Source organism: Crocodylus siamensis, chromosome 5 (genome assembly GCF_052110815.1).
Source record: "Crocodylus siamensis isolate JL-2025a chromosome 5, ASM5211081v1, whole genome shotgun sequence".
Classification (NCBI taxonomy): domain Eukaryota; kingdom Metazoa; phylum Chordata; order Crocodylia; family Crocodylidae; genus Crocodylus; species Crocodylus siamensis.
The window spans coordinates 142,833,559-142,854,058 of record NC_143399.1 but is presented as its reverse complement, the minus strand read 5'-3'; the positions used below and the strand labels follow the sequence as shown (position 1 = coordinate 142,854,058).

Sequence of the window (20,500 nt, the reverse complement as noted above, 5' to 3'; positions counted from 1 at the left end):
TTTTAGGCTCAACAAACTGACATTTTCCGACAAATCTTTGATTTGCCAGAAAATGTTTGATGGTCTCTGATGACTGAACTATCTTATGGTGCAACATTTGCTTTGCAATGGGTTTAGCACTGCAGTTCTAAGTCCATTCTGATGATATAAAATTGAAATTTCATTACAAGGTATAAAAAATTTGGCACGCTGGAAAGAAGACAGCAAACAAACGGAAGATCACAGCTATTCACGCCCTGTTTTATGGTTTAGTTTTTCCTCATGTTAAGACATGAGCTATGAGACACAAACTTTTGGACTGAGTACCAAACAACTAGACTAGCGAGATACCTGAAGACCTAATACAGAAAAAACCTCAAGTAAAATAATGGCAATAAAAACAGGTTCTTCTCTGAGATGCATTTTATTACTCAGATATTTTTCATTTCTTTACATTAAAAAATGAAAGATTCACGCCTGAGAATTCTTGTGTCAGTTGATAGCTGTAACATACTGAACAAATGGTATATTATGCAGAAGTAAAAGGAGAGAATTTTTAATTTAAAATGTATTGTTTTAAATTATAATTCTTTACTGCAGTTACAAATGCGTGTGCAAGGGGTTGTTCAGGAAAACACTCTTTCTTGATTTCTATTTTACACTGTAATTTTATAAAATGTTTTTTCCTTAGACACTGTGAATTATTTGTAGTAAAAATGCTTAGCGTCAAGGAACATCATAAAAAAACACTGATTTGTGGAGATGGTTTCAAAAAGAAAAACCAACCCTTTAATTGTGATGCATCAAAATTTTGGACCAGAGCCCAGCAGCTTGGCATTTTGAGGAAATCCCAACCAGAACCCTGATTCCAGTTTCTGCATTTGTTTCTCTGTTTGTTACTGCTGATTAAAACTCAAGGTCTGAATAGCAAAGTGTAGCAAAATTTAGATCTAAAGCCAAGTGTTACAATTAAGGCTCTTTTCTAGTGCTATAATCCCCTTCGTGAGTTCAATTTTCTACAGTTTAAAAAAGGCTGAGGACAAGCCCTGAAATGAAAAATTAGAGAAAACAAACTTCATATAAGTCAAAATATCACACACATTATCAGAGTTCCTATGGGCCCACGTGTAAATAACTGAACAGGAAAGAGAAAAATGACAACACATAAAATAAAACAACAAAATTATTGCTTAAAAACAACCAAAATTTATTCTTCTCCCTTTGACTGGAGTAAGAACAGCAAAAATGGTACGAGATACATCCCTTGCCAGTTTTTTCTCATGATCATTCCTTTTACTGTTTAGCGCCTACACCTTACAGCAGTTTAAAACTCCACATTCCTTTGCACGAACCCCACCGATAAATTTTACATGTAAAGCTTGAATAGCATTTAACACAGATATTAATGAAATAACATCTCCCAGTTCAAAACAAAATCTGCCAAAAAGGGCAGTTACTTGACAGAAGATTGCCTGTCTGTGTATTTCTTCTCATCTGACCTGGTTTTGTTCTAGGTAGAAGAAACCAACCAGAAATCTTTTGGACTTCCTTTCCTAAAACGATCCCCATAATCAAATGCTTTCAAAAGCAGACACGGAAAAAAGATCTTTTCATATAGAACTCAATGTCTTGGCTATAGTGATGCTTGCAAACAAGTCACAATAAAAAAGAGAAGAAAGAACTCACCATCCTACATTTTTGTGAAGACAGGATGAATTGATTGCAACCCTCAAGTCCACATCCCGTGGGAACCCACACTTTTTTTATCCATGCTGTTCTCTTCTAAGTCTTCTGCCTCCAAATTTTCTATGTAAGAGACAATAAGGAAGAAGCAGCAGCCAAGAGACTTTCATGAAGCAAGCAATAAAACTTCCCATACCAATATTGCCTTTAAAAATACTCACAACTAAATCGCCCGTAAGCCTACTGGAACACTTAAAGCGTAGGCACTGAGTGCTGTAACAGCACTTTTTAGAAAGAGCTTCATGAGGCACTTCTTACCTTTCCCTTCATTGCTCAACTCTACCTCTTTCCTGACCACAGACAGGGCCAAATTCAGGTCCGCACACATGCAACCACATTAAATCAAGGGCTTGATGAGAACAGAGTCTGGCTCACTGTCATTTGTAACCTTGACCTTTCTCAAAGTAAATATTTTTATTAATGCTTTACAAGCATCTCACTTTTGCTCATTCCCCATGCCTAATACAAGACACACCAAGATGCAGACTGATGATATGAGCTAGTCCACTAAGCCCGCCTGGTAAAAACACTAACAGAGTGCAAATTGGACAGTGCCAGGATAATAAACTTTTCACCTCCAGGCTACTAATCAGAAGCAGTCCAGGTTAACAGTGACTGACAATTGCTGCCAACTAATGAAAGTTTGGCAAGTGCTGTGAAATATTTTGGTTGACTTAGTCTAGCTCCTAGCAGAAGGATATTTGCAGAACGCTGCCAGACAAAATTTGGAAGAGAAGCTATGATCTGAATGAGCACGGACACTCAAGTCCTCCACCTCACATCAAGAACAATGAAGGCTTGCCTCCAATGCCAAGAACTTCAGCTCCCATAGCTGATAGATAAAACTATCAATTTAACTTTTAGTCTTTTGTTTTTCTAAAGACGCACTGATCCAGCCACCCACAGTGGCTCATTTTCTGAATCACTCACTCATGTTTTTACATGAATTTAACAATCCTGGAATGCAAAAAAATTTTAACAGCAAGAATCCAAGACTCCAAGCACAGGATTTCTCATCATGCAAGACAGAGGACTGGTAACCAGTCAAACCACAAACAGTAGAAGGATGACCAAAAACATAAGAAGAATCATATTCCTACATCTTAGGTGTTTCACATAGTTAATCCACATTTCTATTTCCATTACTGCTGATCCTTAAACTTACATAGTAGTACTATGATTTATTAATATCCAAGACAGAGAGTGATCCATGGTTAGTGTAAAGTAAGGCAGAAGGCAGAGTAGATGTGCACCTTACAGACTACATAGATATAGCATAAGCTTTCGTAAGATCATTAGATGCCAGATACCAGGGATACTAGATTATAAAAAATCATATTATATTATATTATATTATTAATTTTAAAAAGGATATTTAAATATCTTCATTCCCTAAAATGGATTTTTTATTACGAATTATTACATGCTGTGAGTCCATGTCATTCTTAGTACTTTTAATCACATTTTGGAAAAGCATATTCCCACTTGTGCCTTTAACTAACTTGAGCAAATGCCTTACCAATAACAACAAAAAAATTAAAAAAAATAATTAAAATCCTCCTGAAAATTAACTCCTGTCCCCAAATACATGTGTGCTCAAACACGTTTACATTTTTAATCCACCATTGTCACTTGTCCTAAATCAGCTGTGCAAGGGACCAGATTTTGGACTGCTGTTTGTTTGCATGTGGCAGTGAGTAGTGAGTCTCTGCATGAGATTGGAAAATACACCTTGAAGCCAAGAGACAGCCAGGATTGAGCTGTGCCTGAGTCATAATTTCCTCCCAGGACTGCTCCTAGTATTGTGCAACTACATTCCATTTCTAAGCAAGGGTGGACTTTAAGTCTCCCTCTGGTCCTTACTTCAAAGTGTAACCAATATGTTTCTTTTTAAGAGCTTGGCTTTAAAGTACGGACATGGTTCTTTCTTTTGTGTAAATCAAAATCAAAAGGCACCAAAAAAGATCTAGTTTATCACCATAAATGTGCAAGTACCTTTCACCAACTCACTAAACTAGCTAATTTTATAGTCTCCATTTCTAAGAAGACAGAGAACACTGCCAAGTGTTCCTCACTCAACTGAGCTATTTTTTGCATTCAACTTCTAGGAATAGCACTACTGTATCACGTATCAAAACAACCACTAGTGTGGATTTGATATCACACTAAAAAGTGAGGATTACCCATTCCTAAGGCAGTTTGAACCCAGAGTGGAATTTAACAGCTGGTTTTCCTGGATTACCTTACATTTTTAAGTTCTCCATAAGGTTTTGCTGTCTTTTGCCCACATAATGCGGCTCAATGCAAACCCATCCACGTTCTTGATCGAATGACTTGCATCAAATGACTTCCCTCAGTGGATAAACGTGGCTGAAGGCAATTCCTTTACTGCTTCTTTCCTTGTGGATGGGACTCTAAAACAAAATCTGTCTTGCTGCTGCAGGAACTAATTAGTGATCAGAGAGGAAAATTAAACTGGTTTGTGCTCAGTCTTTTTCAGTGTACTCCTTTTCATTGTACTGTATGGTATTTCACTATATATGATTCCGGTATCCAACGTGCCTGTTCACCTCCACAAACTGCTTACTTCCGCTTCCTCATTTGATTTCCCCTTAGTTTCCTGGCACTCCTTTATCCTTGAAGACCTTCTGCCACTACAGCTATGCTCATAGATCCCTTTAGTAGAGATGCAGCATTTAATAACAGAAGAAGCATTTAATAACACGTGGCATAGAAACAACTCCCCACTCCAAAGACCATAAATTAAGTCAGAGGTCAGGAACATAGACCTTACAATGGCAGGCTGAGAGCCATGGGGTTTTTTAGCCTGGAAAAGCGCAGGCTCAGGGGTGACCTGATGGCCACCTATAAGTTTATCAGGGGTGACCACCAGTGTCTGGGGGAACGTTTGTTCACCAGAGCGCCCCAAGGGATGACGAGGTCGAACGGTTATAAACTCCTGCAAGACCGTTTCAGGCTGGCCATAAGGAAGAATTTCTTTACTGTCCGAGCCCCCAAGGTCTGGAACAGCCTGGCATTGGAGATGGTTCAAGCACCAACATTGAACACCTTCAAGAGTAAATTGGATGCTTATCTTGCTGGGATCCTATGACCCCTGCTGACTTCCTGCCCTTTGGGTGGGGAGCTGGACTCGATGATCTTCCAAGGTCCCTTCCAACCCTAATGTCTATGTCTATGTCTAAGCCCACAAAATAACCCTTTAGCTGTATCCACACCAGAGGTTTTGCTGGTGTAACAATGTTGGCCAAAGGGAGCGATTTTTCTCATACTCCTGACACAAGTATATTGGCAAAACTTTGTAACATAGGCTAGATCTATTTCAGTGGTATCTAGTAACTTAGCTTTAAGTCTTCATGTCTACTTAAGGTACTAAGTTTCAAGTACCACTGGTACCATGTTTTACATTTTGATCTCAGAGCAGAGGTGAGGCTAATGGTCATTTGTCTTTAGAATCTATTTTCATCAATATTTGCCATAAGATGGATGTCCTTCCTGTAGCAGCACCAACCCAAGCAATCAATACCCTGATTCTTCTAATGATGTTAGAAAGTCTGTGGTTAGCTGTTAAACTCTGTAATTCAGGACTGGAGAAGGGCTACTTAGAAGAATGCCAAAATAGCTGAAAGAAATGACTTGCTCAAGAAATTAAAGCCCTTAGACTATTTTCAGTATTGGTAAGGACCCGGAAAGGAACCAGAGAAATTCAAGAAAAATGGATAGAAGCCCAGCTTGAAGTTTCAAGCCAATGTGGTTTCTGGCCAAATAGGAAGGTTGGCATGTAGACAAATGAAATGTTTATTGCAGGCTTTCATAGGAAACATTATAAATGAGAGCTTAAAAATATTAAGCCATTTAGATTTCAAGCACCAAGACAGGGTTTACTCTAGAAACAGAATTGCTGGTTGATGGCTCCTCAAACATTTCAGCTAAATGTCAAAACTTCTGCTCAACTGTATCAAGTGAGAACACAAGGAGCTGTTGACAACTACAATATTCAAACATTTAATCACATGGCAGAGCTGGAAAGACACAGAATCAGGCTAAGGCATACTTGATCCTCAGTCGAAAACTCAAGTCCTTACGAAAACACTGTGTTCTAAAATTGTCCTTATCTTCTCTCTTCAGGGAGGGGATAGAATTTTTTAACCAAAATTTATTTCACAAGTATTTGTAAGTAAAAGATAAAGCACTATTAGTGAAATGCTTTATCTTGAAATTAGAACAGTTACCTAGAATGGATAATCTTGTGAAAGAATTTTTAAATGAAGCATGAGCACTGAAGAATTTCAAAATGGTCTCTTCAGTCTTTCAAGATTCCTAATCCCCGCCTGCCTGCAATTTAAAAATACAGGGCATTTATAAAGGTGCTCTAGGAAGGGGAAGGGACGTTAATTACAGCAGCTCTGAGAGCTGGTCTAATTAAAGTGCCAGGAATGTCACATGTATCAGTGTCACTGCCCTGAAAAATGGCGGCAGGAGCACTTTAACTAAATCTCATCTGAGCTTAGATTGGGTTGGCCATTTTTACATCGATCTAAATGTCCTGAATCTTCTGTACAGCTCTAGTACAGATCTTTAGTACTAATCTGAGAGTTTGTTAAAGTGCCCCTGCCGCCATTTTTCAGGGCGGGGACACTGATACATGTGGCACTAGAGTCTGCTGGAGCGTGGTAACTACCATGCTCCAGCAGACTCCGTTGATTGAGCCTGCTCCAACGTGCTGCAGCAGCCTTGCTGCATGTATATAGGCACCCAAAGTTATCAGATTTTTCATGCAGCTGAAAACTGCACAGAAGAAGGACAGGTCTGGAGGGAGTAGATCTACAACTTGGCCTGGACAGATCACTCAGGTATGCAAAGCCTAAAACAGAAAAGAAACTTGAATGGGTGTGTTTGGGGAGGAAGAATCAGCAGCACACCTACAGGCTGGGGAAACCCCCTCTCACCAGCACAGAGGCAGAAAAGGATCTTGGAGTTATTATTGACTCAAAGATGAACGTGGGCTGCTAACGTGGGGATGCAGTCAGTAAGGCTAACCACACCTTGTCATGCATCCACAGATGCATCACAAGCAGGTCCAAGGAGGTGATCCTCCCCCTCTATACAACCTCGGGCAGGCCCCAGTTGGAGTACTGCATCCAGTTCTGGGCGCCGGACTTCAAGAGGGATGTGGACAACATTGAGAGGGTCCAGAGGAGGGCCACTCGCATGATCAGGGGGCAGCAGGGCAGGCCCTATGAGGAAAGGCTACGGGACCTGAACCTGTTCAGTCTCCACAAGAGGAGGCTGAGAGGGGATCTGCTGGCCGTCTATAAACTGGCCAAGGGAGACCAGCAGGCAATGGGAGAGTCCCTGTTCCCCCGAGCACTACCAGGAGTAATGAGGAACAAGTGCCATAAGCTGACACAGAGCAGATTCAGGCTGAATATCAGGAGGCACTACTTCAGTCAGGGTGGCTAGGATCTGGAACCAACTTCCAAGGGAAGTGGTCCTCGCTCCTACCCTGGGGGTGTTTAAGAGAAGGCTTGATAGACACCTTGCCAGGGTCATCTGACCCCACCATTCTTCCCTGCCTGTGGCAGGGGGTCGGACTTGATGATCTGCTCAGGTTCCTTCCAACCCTACCAACTATGAAACTATGATTAAGTGAGTGAACTCACCTCAGACATAGCACAGAAGGGGGATTCTCATATATGTCCAAACTTCAGAGCAGTGTTCCATGCTATCAATCAGCCTACAAAAATATGAGGGCATTGTAAAACAATGAAGCATGGCTTGTGGATGTATTCATCATACAGATCAAACTACCTTGAATGCTGTGAGCTGCAGCCCCTATGCAAAACTAAATACTCTAGGTGTAGCTGTGTGTGGAAGAAAAATAAGATCTTCCTTACCAACTACTTCATGCAAAGCCTATACACTCTGGCTCATTCAAGGCAGGTAAAGTTCACCCTCAGGCTGGGTGCAGACATTAAGAGAGGTTATACGGGGAGGTTAGATTGAGTTAAAAATAGCCATCTGATCTAAGACAAGTCAGGACCGTGAGGAGCTAGCAGGGTGTGGGGGGACGGACTGCATGGAGGCAAGCAGACTTGAGGGGAGGAAATCAGGGGGTCCATGGGAGGGCAGAGGGGCAGGTGGGATCCACATGAAGATCGGGGGAGGGGTCCATCAACATGCACTGGTGGGATCTGGGAGGATTTGACAGGATCAGGGGGTCTGCAGGGGGGCTTCAGAAGGAGCCAAGGGCTATTTTTAGCTCCTTGACTCCCACCTGAGCCTATTCCTCCTGCCCTTCCCCCAGTGGGCTCAGAGATGGGAGATGCCAGGGGGCTAAAAATAATCTGGTCTGCCAGGAGGGTAGGAAAAGCTCAGCCCTGGGGCTGGGGCCAGCAGCGGGGTTTTCCCAGCCCTGGGGCTGTGCTGAGAACTGTACAGACAACTCAGGACAGTTAGGTTTGTATAAAAATGGCCAACCCAATCTAAGTTAGACTACCTCTGAGACAGGGTTAACTTATATCAGGCTGGCCATTTTTACACTGATCTAACCATCCTGAATCTTCTGTACTGTTTACACTTAAATGGACCTAACTAGGGATCTAAATGTAAAGTCCTCACCTGAGCAGACAAAGTTGGATTGGGTTCCCTTTTTTAATGCAATCCAACCTTCCCTTACTACCTCCCCCACCATAAAACAACAACAACAAGGAATGTGGGCATTAAGGTGGATGTCATCTACCTGGACTTCAAGAAGGCCTTTGCCACTGTTTCATACCCCATGCTCATAAAAAAACTAGGCAACTGCAGCATTGATGCCTACATAGTCAGATGGGTGGCAAATTGGCTCGATGGTCACACCCAGAGAGTGGTGGTGGATGGGTCATTATTGACCTGGAGGGATGTGGGCAGTGGAGTTCCCCAGGGCTTGGGCCTGTGCTCTTCAACATCTTTATTAGCGACTTGGAGGTAGGCATTGAAAGCACACCGTCCAAATTCGTTGATGACACAAAGATGTGGGGAAAAGTGGGCACACTGAAGGGGAGGGACAGAATCCAGCTAGATCTAGACAGGTTGCAGAGGTGGGTGGATGAGAATAGGATGGAATTCAATGGAGACAAGTGCAGGGTGCTGCATCTAGGGAGAAAGAACCTGCAACATATCTATAGGCTGGAGAACACCCTTATTATCAACACAGTGGCTGAAAGAGATCTTGGAGTCATGTTGACTCCAGGATGGACATGAGCCACCAATGTAAAGAAACAATCAGTAAGGCCAACAGCACCTTGTTGCGCATCTACAGATGCATCACAAGCAGGTCCAGGGAGGTGATCCTTCCCCTTTATGCGGTGCTGGTCAGGCCGCATTGGAATACTGTGTGCAGTTCTGAGTGCCACACTTCAAGAGGGTTGTGGCTAACCTTGAGAGGCTCCAGAGGAAGGCCACTCACATGGTCAGGGGGCAGCAGGCCAGGCCCTACAAAGATAGACTAAAGGGCCTGAATCTATTCAGCCTCCACAAGAGAAGACCAAGAGGGGATCTGGTGGCTGCCTCACCAGGGGGGACCAGCGGAAAATAGCTGAGGCTCTGTTCCCTCCAGGTACCACCTGAGATAACAAGAAATAATGACCACAAATTGATCGGAAGCAGGTTCAGCCTTGATATCAGGAGGCATTACTTTATGGTTAGGGCTGCCAGGCTCTGGAATGGGCTCCCAAGGGAGGTGGTGCTCTCCTCTACCTTGGGGGTCTTCAAGAGGAGGTTGGATAGATATCTGGCTGGGGTATTATGATCCCAGCACTCATTTCTGCCCAGAGCAGGGGGTTGGACTTGATGATCTGTTCAGGTCCCTTCTAACCCTAGAAACTATGAAACGAAAAACAACAGCTGTATGCACTCTCAATGAATACTGCTGGAAGTTGCATCAAATATCAAGCAAGAAGAGTCTAAACTTAGCTTTGGCTAGTCTAAAAAAATGCTAGTCACTGTGGGTTGATTTCTGCAAACATCCACCCAAGCAGGCCTGGTGCCTGAATCCCCTCAGGTGTCTTACTAGAGTCTTGCAAACATTTTGAGACTGAGCCAAGACTTTCTTAATATCTTTATTTTGAAAAATGAAACACCTAGAATTGTTTCCCACCTCTTAAATCAATCTGCAGCTTAGGAAATATTGCACTTGGTTCAGAATTCTCTTTCCTATCAGATTTAAAAATAAAAAATACTAGGCTGCTCTTTCTGCTTATTTCTCGAGTCACTTAGACACGTCTCTGAAAAGCAGAAAAGTATGCAAAGTATATGAAATAGTAAACATGAGCAAAGGGAAATTTTATAACACAAAATACTTTTAAGAAAAGGAATAATTTCTTCTCAGTTAGCTTAAAAACAGTTTAAAGATTCTGAAATTTTAGAACACGTTAAGTAACTGCAATGCTCGTACAGTTTTAATACAGTTAGAAAGCACAATGCGATTCATCCCACACATCATAGTGTGAGTTCTGGATAACATATACTGGATGTTACTGGAGTAAAACCTAGGTGTCTCTCATGCTTTGAAAATTATGTACGAACAGTATATCCTATATATCCATTTAAATAAAAGTTGCATTCTATTCTAAATATATGTTCTACACAAATTTTGAGTTGTAGATGTTTTTATTTAAAGCCATCTTCCCACTACAGATTGTATGCTGTGAAACATACCAATTCAAACCGTCATTCTGGGCACACTGAAAGTAGAAGTCATCAGCAAAAAAATGCTGCTTGGCAAGTGGTACCTTAAACACTGAAGCGGCAATATTCTTTTGGCTTTTCTAGATTTTGTGCATGGGATTATGTTCAAACATACAGTTGTAGTGGAATAGTAATTATGACTAACATTTATAGAATACCGTTTGTCTAAGGACTTTTAAGCATTCAACAAACGAATAAGGTATGGAACTAATCCTTCATACTTTACTCCTGTGACTCATCACTGCTCCCATACCCCCAACTGGCTTCAAATTGATTTTAATTTGTTTGTTTCTATTTATCTGTTCCTGTTTAACTCAGTGTGCGGACACACCTATTCTAGAGTATTTTATTCCTGTTTAGCTTAAAATGTGTTATTAGTTATAATGTAGAAGTAATGTCTTCATCCGTTCTCATTGATTTTGTATTTCTCTCAAGCTTTCCATCCAGGGATCACAGAGTGATCTGCGTAGCATGCTTCACCTTCAGATATCTGAAACAAACATCTGAGCAAACTCAGGCAATGAGTTTACTTGGGCAGATACTTGCAGCAACAGTTACAGTGACTAGTGTTTAAGACTAAGCAAAGCAAAATTAGAACACATTGTCTCATAATTCAGTCTCATACTTTCATCATAGAACAAGCCCCCTGATGATGTCATACATCAGATGAAGTGGGGGGAAAACCTGTCATTTTTACAAATAAAGTAACACTGGGGGCAGAGGTGCTGAAGTACTTCTACATGAAGTTGAGGTACTTGGACATCTTTGTGGCACAAAATACATCTATTAGGTTAACAGAAGTGATGCCAGTAATAGAGTTTAAGTTGGGAAGATTTTCTGGTTCTTCACATTTAAATTGCCATGTGCTTTGTCAAAGAGGAGAAACCTGATCCATCTGCCCAGGTGCAGGGTTGGGGGCCCAGAGTTCCCAAATCATATTCTAATCTAAATTCTGCCACTTTACAAGTTTACAAAGGTTTGGGTAGATTGGATAAGTCTCTTACAGCTGCTTCTTCAGATTCCTTATTTATAAACCAGGGATGATAACACCTTCCTTGTTATGAGTTATGTTATGAGTATTCATTAATGCCTCTATGGCTAGAGAGGCACATTCAAAAAGCCTGAGATTGAACTGATTCAATCTTTACAAGCTAGGCTGAACCAGTTTGTAACTGCACAGACATCCCATAAATGCAGGCATATATCTGCAGTGGCTCAGGCTAGAAGCCAGGGGGTGCTAGAATAGCCCTCCCTTCCCTTCTATAGTATTGAGCAGATGGGGCATGGCCAGGCCCTGGCAGGATGATTAGGGCTCCCCCCGCCTTTCTGATCAGCTCAGCAGGGAATTGATAACACACAGTTTATCACCCTCAGTGTTTATCATCCCATTAAGAAAACAACAGAGGGACATTACCAGATTACCTCTTGATTCTGCCTTTGTCCCATCTGCCACAGCATGGACTGTAGCCAGCATGTGGTCTGCTAGCTAATGCTGAGAGGTGTCTGTGTAAGGCAGAGGGGAGTGGGGAATCCCTGCTTAGCAGGGAGGGGAGAGGGGGAGCAGAGGGAAGCCAGGCAGATGCCTGCAGTCTCTGCCGAGCTCCAGGCAGGGAGCAGAGGGGAGGGACCAGCTCTGCTGTAGAACAGAGCACCCAGCCCAGAGAGCATGCCGGGATGCTGGGGAAATCTGGTTTAGCTTAAACCAGCAAGGGGTCTGTGACAGACACTGCATAAACCGGTTTGACCCAAATCAGTTAAGTCTGATACTTACTATATTCAACCAGGTTTATCTCAAACCAGTTTCAGCCATTTTCAAACTGGTTTATGTGCACTGAACATCTGTTCTGTTATAGGTTTAAACCAGTTTCTAACCAGTTTATGTATAATGTCTGCCCCTAGCCTATAGGCTCTTGGAAGCTATTCATTGTTTGTGCTAAATTTTATTGATCTTCAATTATTAATCTCTGTCTGAGATGAAGTATAAAAGAAAAGCCATTGTGTTGCAGTGATTTGATCCTCTGCTCAATTCTATGATTTTTCAGCTGTATGTAAGAGCTGTTTTTCAGATTAGTTGCCATTTATATCTCATGCAGTTTTGTTATATACTAGAAAGCATCAGATAACATAACACAATGTAAAATGACACCTAGTACAAAGTTTTGGTTAGCCCATGAGTGAAATGGGGTTAATTCTTTCCTCAAACACTTTCTCATGGATCAAAGAATTTCTCATTCATTCTTCTGGAAAGACTCCAAGGCTTGCCTGACATCAGCCTGCCTCTGCCCTATTGCAAAGCTCTTTAATGCCAGAGAGCCTAATACAGCAACCTTTACAGATCCCCGAAGAATGAAAAAATGATAATTTGGTTCTTGTTATGTGATGATGCATATGATGATTATGTGCTCAGAACACTGTCTTTAGACATTGCTTATGCACTTTTTTGTTGGTTGTTTTGTTTTTCCTTATAGAAATGCCATGAAATGATTTTTAAACTATCAGTTTAAATGGATTAAACTAAACACGCTGACAGATTTAGTACAAAAGTAAATAAATAAAACAATGCATTAAACTGTATCATCTCCATATTGCAATTTTCTGGGAGCAAAGAGTTTGCACGTCAGGTCACTGAATTCACTAACTGCATAAACAGAAAGACTTGTAATGATGAAGTAAAACAATACAGCTATGAATAGAGCCAGGCCTTGGATTACTATGCATAGCTCCTGAAGTGTTCTTTGCATTATCACCTAAGTGCTAGAAGTCATTCAGTACTTGATGCACTGCCAAGGATGATAAACGTGGATAAATTCTGGGTAAATCCTGCCCTGTCTTGGCACAAAAGGGGAAGGGTTTGCACAAGCAGGACAGAAATCCCACACAGCACTGACCTGAAGAAGCCTGTCTGACATCTCTCCCAACTATACAGTTAATCCCTAGCTAGATAGTATACTAAACTGTACATCATGTGCCAAGGGTATCTAACCTCCCTCCCTCCCCCCACCCACGCCCCAGCCAAGCTAACTAGATATGAATTCTGCTATCAGAACAAACTGGCAGGAGATAGGGAGGCACTGTTGTGCAGTTGAGAACAACAGGAAAATGGTCACATATTATTCCCAGTTTGCTGGCAAGAGATCCTTAGCAAAGGGCATACCAGACAACATCTCTACAAATGTACTAGCCAAAGCAGGAATTCAGAGGAACAAACTTCAAGTCCAGACCAGCCCCACGCACCTGCCATGGACTGGAAAAGTCGCCATTCCTCTGGAACCCTGCAATCCTTTCGTCTGAGAAGAAACTTCCTCCAGACTGGCACTTCCACTCTCCTCCCTATTCCCTACCTCTGTCTCTGAACCAACCCTCTTACCAGCAGCAGCTGGCAGCACCACCTCCTCTTCCTGGCAACTCCTATGCATTTCCCTTGCTCTCCCTGGCAGTCAGCATAGGGAATAATGTAGAAAGTAAAAGTCAGCCCATTGGGTGGGGGAGAGGAGGAAGGGAGACTTCCATTGACCTTCTGTACTGCTTATACTTAACTTGAACTATTAACATGGGGTTTCTGTAAGCTCATTATACTACAGGGAATTTCACCCAGTAGTGAATGCTGAATACTATATTGTTCTGATTAAAAGTCTACTTCTCTTCTCCTTTAAAAGAACCATGAAAATTGCACATAAAAATTATACATGGAGTTGACATATAATTGGGCCCCTTACTGCCTTGACTTTTGTATTTGCAGTATTTTGTGCATGCAATAAAAATACCACATCAAAGATTTTTAAGCAGTTTTATTTTAGTATTTGTAGTGCAATTTAACCCCTTGGGTCCTAATCCTTAGTTAGCTGATTTTTCTGAAATATTTTTGGGAATTGCAGTTCAAAGTCTTTATTGGTAGCTATTAACTTATATTGAGGGGAAAATTTTTTTTTCTAAAACTGAAGTTCAAAATGTAGAATCAAGTTATATACAGGGTTGATTTATTAACAAAACTATATGGTGATTTTCCAAAGTGACATGAATTCTTATTTGTGCCCACTATTCCAAAACCCCAAGCCTATAGACTATATTAGTCTAAAGCATACAAGGCAGACCAGCTTTGTTGTTAGGATTTCCAGAACTTTTTTATGAGCAATATGAGATTATTTGATTTAACAGTGTCAGACAGTCTGTGGTTGTAGTTCAGTGACAATGTTAGTAGGCAGGAACTTTTATAAATTGTATGTCTAATACTTGAAGTAAAAGTCCAAATATATTAAAATTCATTCATCCCTCCATGTTCTATTCCAAGGTCTATTATACTACATTCATCTTCAATTTCCTGTTGACCCAGATTATCTTGAAAATTCTGTCCAAAATACTGAAGTGCTTCAGTTATAGATCTCATAATTATAATGCAATTAATGGTTAAAATCAAATTAAACCCTAGAGGTATTCCTAGTACCAAGCATATAACTCAAGTCTTCTAGCATTTGCTCGTTTCTTCTGTATTTGATAGAACGATTCAGGACATTCCATTAGATTTATTTGTACTAGTTTGGGATATTAAAAGCACCTTCCCATGCCTCTAGATTGCTCAAGGAAATACCTAAGGCTTTGTGGTTATGAGTCTTGGATGGTTCAAAGGCTACTTTATTGAGCGATACTTCTTCTTTTTTTAATCCACCTCTTTTATTATCTGGGAAATACCAGGTCTGATGCCACTTTCTGGCAACCATGTTGTGCTGGTGTTTCACTGAATCTTTCCTAAATTAAAACCTACGTTGCCATAGTGCAAAAGGGCACAGGGAAAGGCTAAAACCATAGATGAAATATTAATTACGTTAATTTATAAAAGTTGTACTAGTATGCAGGATCATGTCTCCTGCCTCTAAAAGACTTGAGGGATTAAGTGATATCTTCAACAAAGTTGTACTGTACAAGATTTATATTTGGATGTTTCTCAAGTGAGATCGTCTGTAGCTGCAATAAATACGGAGAAGAAATACATATGGGTTCACCCATATAAAAGTGGTAAAAAAGTGTACTGATTAACCATCTAAGCCATGGTCCATAGCAGTGCAGGGGTCCCAGCCAGGTATCAGTCCCCATAGTACTAGGCTCTGTACAAAATAAAACGATCTAAGTATGTGACAAAAGAGAAGAGCTAAGTACAACAGACCAGCATGGGGAGCACAACAAACAACAGAACATTGTACAAACTGAGTACAGGAAAGAGTGCAACAGGTTTCTGGAGCCTGCCAGCTGAGTCATATGAAACTCAACTTAGTTGTTAACTCTGCGCCTGCAGAGTTCCTCACATAGAGGCAGAGGATGAAGAAATGAAACTAGAAGATATTTATTCACCTAAACTCAACCATTTTTAAATAATCCCCTTAACAATCCGATTACACATTCCAGCTTCAATTTTGAAAATGTAAACCCCATCATGCATAGGAACTGTAGGACTCTAAGGGACCCCTTGAGGAAGGAGCACACAGATTGCAATGAGAAAGTGGTTAGTACCTAATACAAAGTCTATGATGGTAGGATAGACTGCACTGGGTATACTGCAGAAGAATTTAAACTGCTCAGTAGTAAAAAAGATTCTGAAGACCTGACATCTTTCTCCAGCTGTCCACACATCAGTGGAAAAGCTTGGATCAGCAGAAAAGTGATCTACCTTCAAAGGTCCCCCCCAAAAGCCCATAACATTAAGCAAACCCAGTGCTACCAGCAACTAACCTCAAAATCCTGGTCCTCTCCAATTCATTAATTCAAGTGCAGACAGAAACAAAATCCTTTTAAACTTTAAAATCTGAGTAACAGGATAAATCTTGCTCCCACTGAAGTCAATGAGTGTTTTACTATTACATTTAATGGGCAAAGGAGCAGGCTCAACAGGACACCTGAATATTAAGGCTATTTTTTAAAAATTAGTCACTTTCAAACCTTGCAGTTGCAACTGACTGAACGCCCATAAGTTATTCATCGCATGAGTCACTTATAAATATACAGTATCATTATCTGAGTCTTTCATGCAATTGGCTTTAAAATGATATAAACTGCTGCTGCTATGAGAATGTGGTTTTTTAAATCTCTGCAGGTATAAAAATATTCTGAGCATCCACCCCATTACCACTTTCTAAAGTTGAGAGAAAATGCATAGAGCCTTAGAGAGATCTCTAAGGCTGCATCTTTGTCATTTTAGAGCATTCAAACACCATAAAAATGCTAGTCTGTGCTTAACATGATATAAAATACTTGTAACAATCTGATGCTTTTAAACAGAGGTGTCAGATACAGCACACAGACCAGATCCAGTCCACGCAGGCGCATCATCTGGCCCCTGCTGCTTGCCCTGGGTCTGCAGTTGCACTATGCACCACATGCTGGATCAGCCCTGCACGTCAGGTGAGTCTGGGACTCCCTCCTGCATGTCAGATACAATACCTGTGGGGCCTGCACCAGCTGTTCTGGGACTGTGCCTCATGTAGTGCTTGCTCCAGCCAGTCCAGGACCAGAGCCATGTAACATGGGTCCAAGAGTAGGTGGCATGTGTGGTGCAGTCTCAGACCATCCAGAAGAGGCACTGGATCCAATATGCGGGAGGGAGGGGGGCCCAGGGGAGAGAAGAGGGGAAAGGCTGCGGGTCTTCTGCATGTCAAATCCAGCACCTGTTCTGGCTGGTCTGGGATCTGCTGTGTGTGGTGCCTGGCAAACTGGCTGAAATCAACACCATGTGCAGCTTGTGCCCTGGATCAGCTGACGCAAGCACCACAGGCACTACATGTATCATTCAGATGGGAGGGGTCTGCGGGTCTCACTCAGTTCATGGGGCTGGCCCACTGTTGTTTATACAGCCCATGGGACTGGTCCCATGACACTCATCTGCCCTGTGGGGCCAGATGAGTTTCTCAATCCTGCCTTAAAAGAGAGTAATTTCTCAAGTAAATAAATGCAAAACAAGGGCCAGATCCCAGTCAAATCATCCTTCAAGTCCTTTTACATCAATCTAAATCTACTGCAGTTTGTCCAGACTGAAAGCAGAAGGGATAAAATAAGAACTAGGCTAAACTGTCCAAAATATTTCTGCATGGAAAAATGCTCTCCTTCCATAGCCCAATATTCAGGTAATCTGAAATGGACAGAAGTTTTTTTGTGAAACCTTAGAAAAGTACATCTCAATGGACTAAGTATGGGAAATGCAACATTTCTATTCACAGTACAGTTCCTGAAAGTGTCCTCTTCATCTTAACAACAGAGGCATAAATAAGATATTGAGCTTCTAAAGTTGTAGACACTATAATAATACTAGGAATGGTAATAATCTCCTACTCTCTCCCCAAGATGGTGCATAGAGGGCTCTCTCTGAAGAAAGACCTCCAGTCCTCATCTTCCATGCAGATGTGGGGACCTCCAGTCTTCATCTTCCATGACATTGTCCCCCCCAACTCCTGGCTTACTGAGAGTGCTCCATGAATTCAATACTTGGGTAAGTGGAAACAGTAAAGCTACGGCAGCAAATAAATAAATAACTACAAATAAAAGTGTACCCCTTTCAAATCCATCTGATCTTCTCCCTGGACTATCTCCACTCTGGTCTTGGGAAGTCAAGATTGTCGAAATGCAACATAGTGGAGCCATATTGCCAAGAAATGGTCATGCAGGAAGGGGCACTGTCAGGGTCCAGAGCCAGAGAAAAAATATAGGGTCTCTCTGTATATAGGTAACCCTTGTCCCTTAGAAATCCCATGAGTTTTATGGAGATAAGCAAAGATTCAGAAGGCTAAGGGAGTCTAACCTTTTTAACCTGTTAGGTCTCTGAACTTTGTCTAAAAAGGATCTTATCTTCACAAAAAATTGGGATCCTCTCCTTTAGCAATACGGGAAAGGCAAGGTGGTCAGAGCCCTTTGTTACCTGTTCTTAACCTGCCATAGGTTGTGAACACCAAACCTTTCCTCGCCCCACTGCTAGTTTCCCTGCATACCTCTGAAAACAGGTGCTGAAGGAAAATTCACCTGGCAAACTTTTTTTCCATGGAAGGTGCAAAGCTGGGCCCATTGGCTAGGGACAGACATCACACATAAACTGTTTTAAATGATCAGAAACTGGTTTAAACCTGTAACAGAACAGACATTTTGTGCACATAAACCACTTTGAAAATGGCTGAAACCAATTTTAGATAAACCTGGTTGAATGTCATATGAGACTTAACTGATTTGGGTCAAACCAGTTTATGCAATGTCTGTCCCAGACCCCTTCCTGGTTTAACTTAAACCAGAGCCCCCAGCATCCTGGCATGCTCTCTGGGCTGGCCCCTCCCCTCTGCTCCCTGGCTGCAGGTCCAGCAGAGACTGCGGCATCTGCCTGACTTCCGCCTGCTCCCCTCCCTCTCCTCATCACTCCCTGCTAAGCAGGGATACCCCCCTCCCTTCTGCCTTACACAGACACCTCTCAGCATTAGCTAGCATACCACATGCTGGCTAAAGTCCGTGCTGTAGGAGACAGGACAAAGGCAGAAAGGACAGTGTCTGGTTAGGGCTTTTTGGAGCTAATCAACAGGTAGCTGGTAATATCCCTCCATTCCTTCCTTGGAAAAAAGTTGTTTAAGAAGAGCTTGAGCTAATGGAGAGAAGCTTTTGTTTTCTTTGTTTTCTTAATGGGCTGATAAACACTGAGGTTGGGGGTTTACACCCCTCCCTAATCAGAGCATCCTGCTAGGGCCTGGCCATGCCCCCCCTCAACTCAGCAGTATGAAAGGGCAGGGAGGGCTGCTCTAGCACCCCACAACTTCTAGCCTGAGCCACTGCAGACATGTGCCTGCATTTTCTCAGTCCAGAGGGAAGTTTGTGCACTTACAAACTGGTTCAGCCTAGCCAGGTTAAACTAACTTGCAAAGATTGAATCAATTCAGGCTCAGGCTTTTTGAATGTCTGTCCCTAGCCATAGGATTTCCTTTCACAATCAAGTAAAAGGTTACATTATGCTCCAGCAGCACCACTTTTGGAGAAGATGGTGCAGGCATGGGAGCAGAACAGGGGGAGGAGAAAAAGTCCTAGGAAAAATAATGTTGAGTGAACAATTTCACTGAATATTTTTAGCTTGGCCTCTTAAAATGTTTTGCAAACATCTGCAAAACCACAGAACACAGAAATAATTTTATGTCTTCAACTTCAATACAAATTATTTGTTAGGGAATATTCTATTCTGGCAAAATAATATATCAGAACAGTACATGCAACAGGATTTGTGCTGCATCTGATCTGAAAAATCGGTTGGCTTTCTTTGGGATCAGTATTGATCTGAAGTGGCAAGATTCTCTGAGTGAAAACTGAGGCATAAAGAGATGCAACTCTGTCTTATGGTATAAGGGGGAGTACAGAAGAAGTCACCTATTACATGGTTAGCTTCAACACATGACACAGATTGACTGACAGGGAACAGGGGAAAAAGTTCTAATGGGAAAGTAAACTACCACTTGGGTGCTCTCCAGGAAGCAATTATGTTTCTAGCTATAAAAATTTGCCAGTCTTAGGAAAAGGCTTTCTGAAGTTGGGGACCCTGTGGGAGGAATGATGCCTGCCTCAGAAGAATGGAACTTGATGGAGCTGAAAAATAAAACAGACTCTAAATTAACAACACCAAGAAGAAGGGATGACCTAGTACTACAGTAGTCACTGCTCTTAAAAATGTATCAGTACTTGGTTTCTGGATACCTGAGGAGCACAGATTCCTAGATACAAATCAAGTAGATTCCACCAGAACTATGCTATTAAATACAATGAAATTATAACAGCAATAATGGTTATCTGCTGAAGTACCCATTACCAGAAGAACATTTTACATCTAACAAGCAAAACACAAATTATTTATAAAAGATTTTTTCATTTGGACTGTCTAAATAATGATGAAAAAAGAAGGAAAAAACACATGAAAAACCCCACGTTTAAATATGTTCTGTTTCTTCCAGAACAACTGAGAGTAGGACCTCAACAATGTTGCTGCATGTACTTATATCTCCTATGAAAAATTATTATTATTATTATTATT

General features: G+C 41.6%; 1 protein-coding gene across 5 annotated transcripts in view; it reads right to left on the bottom strand.

The window, feature by feature from the left end:
* The window catches only part of THRB (thyroid hormone receptor beta), a 291,817-nt gene that overhangs the window by 120,343 nt on the left and 150,974 nt on the right, over nt 1-20,500 (bottom strand). For 2 of the 5 annotated variants that reach the window (XM_090046526.1, XM_090046527.1), the window contains one exon: nt 1,666-1,785. The exons of the other annotated variants lie outside the window; for them this stretch is intronic. In XM_090046526.1, coding sequence (XP_089902652.1) covers nt 1,666-1,668 — 3 coding nt within the window. In that variant the 5' untranslated portion in view covers nt 1,669-1,785. The remainder of the gene's footprint in view (nt 1-1,665; nt 1,786-20,500) is intronic. 5 annotated transcript variants of the gene reach the window in all.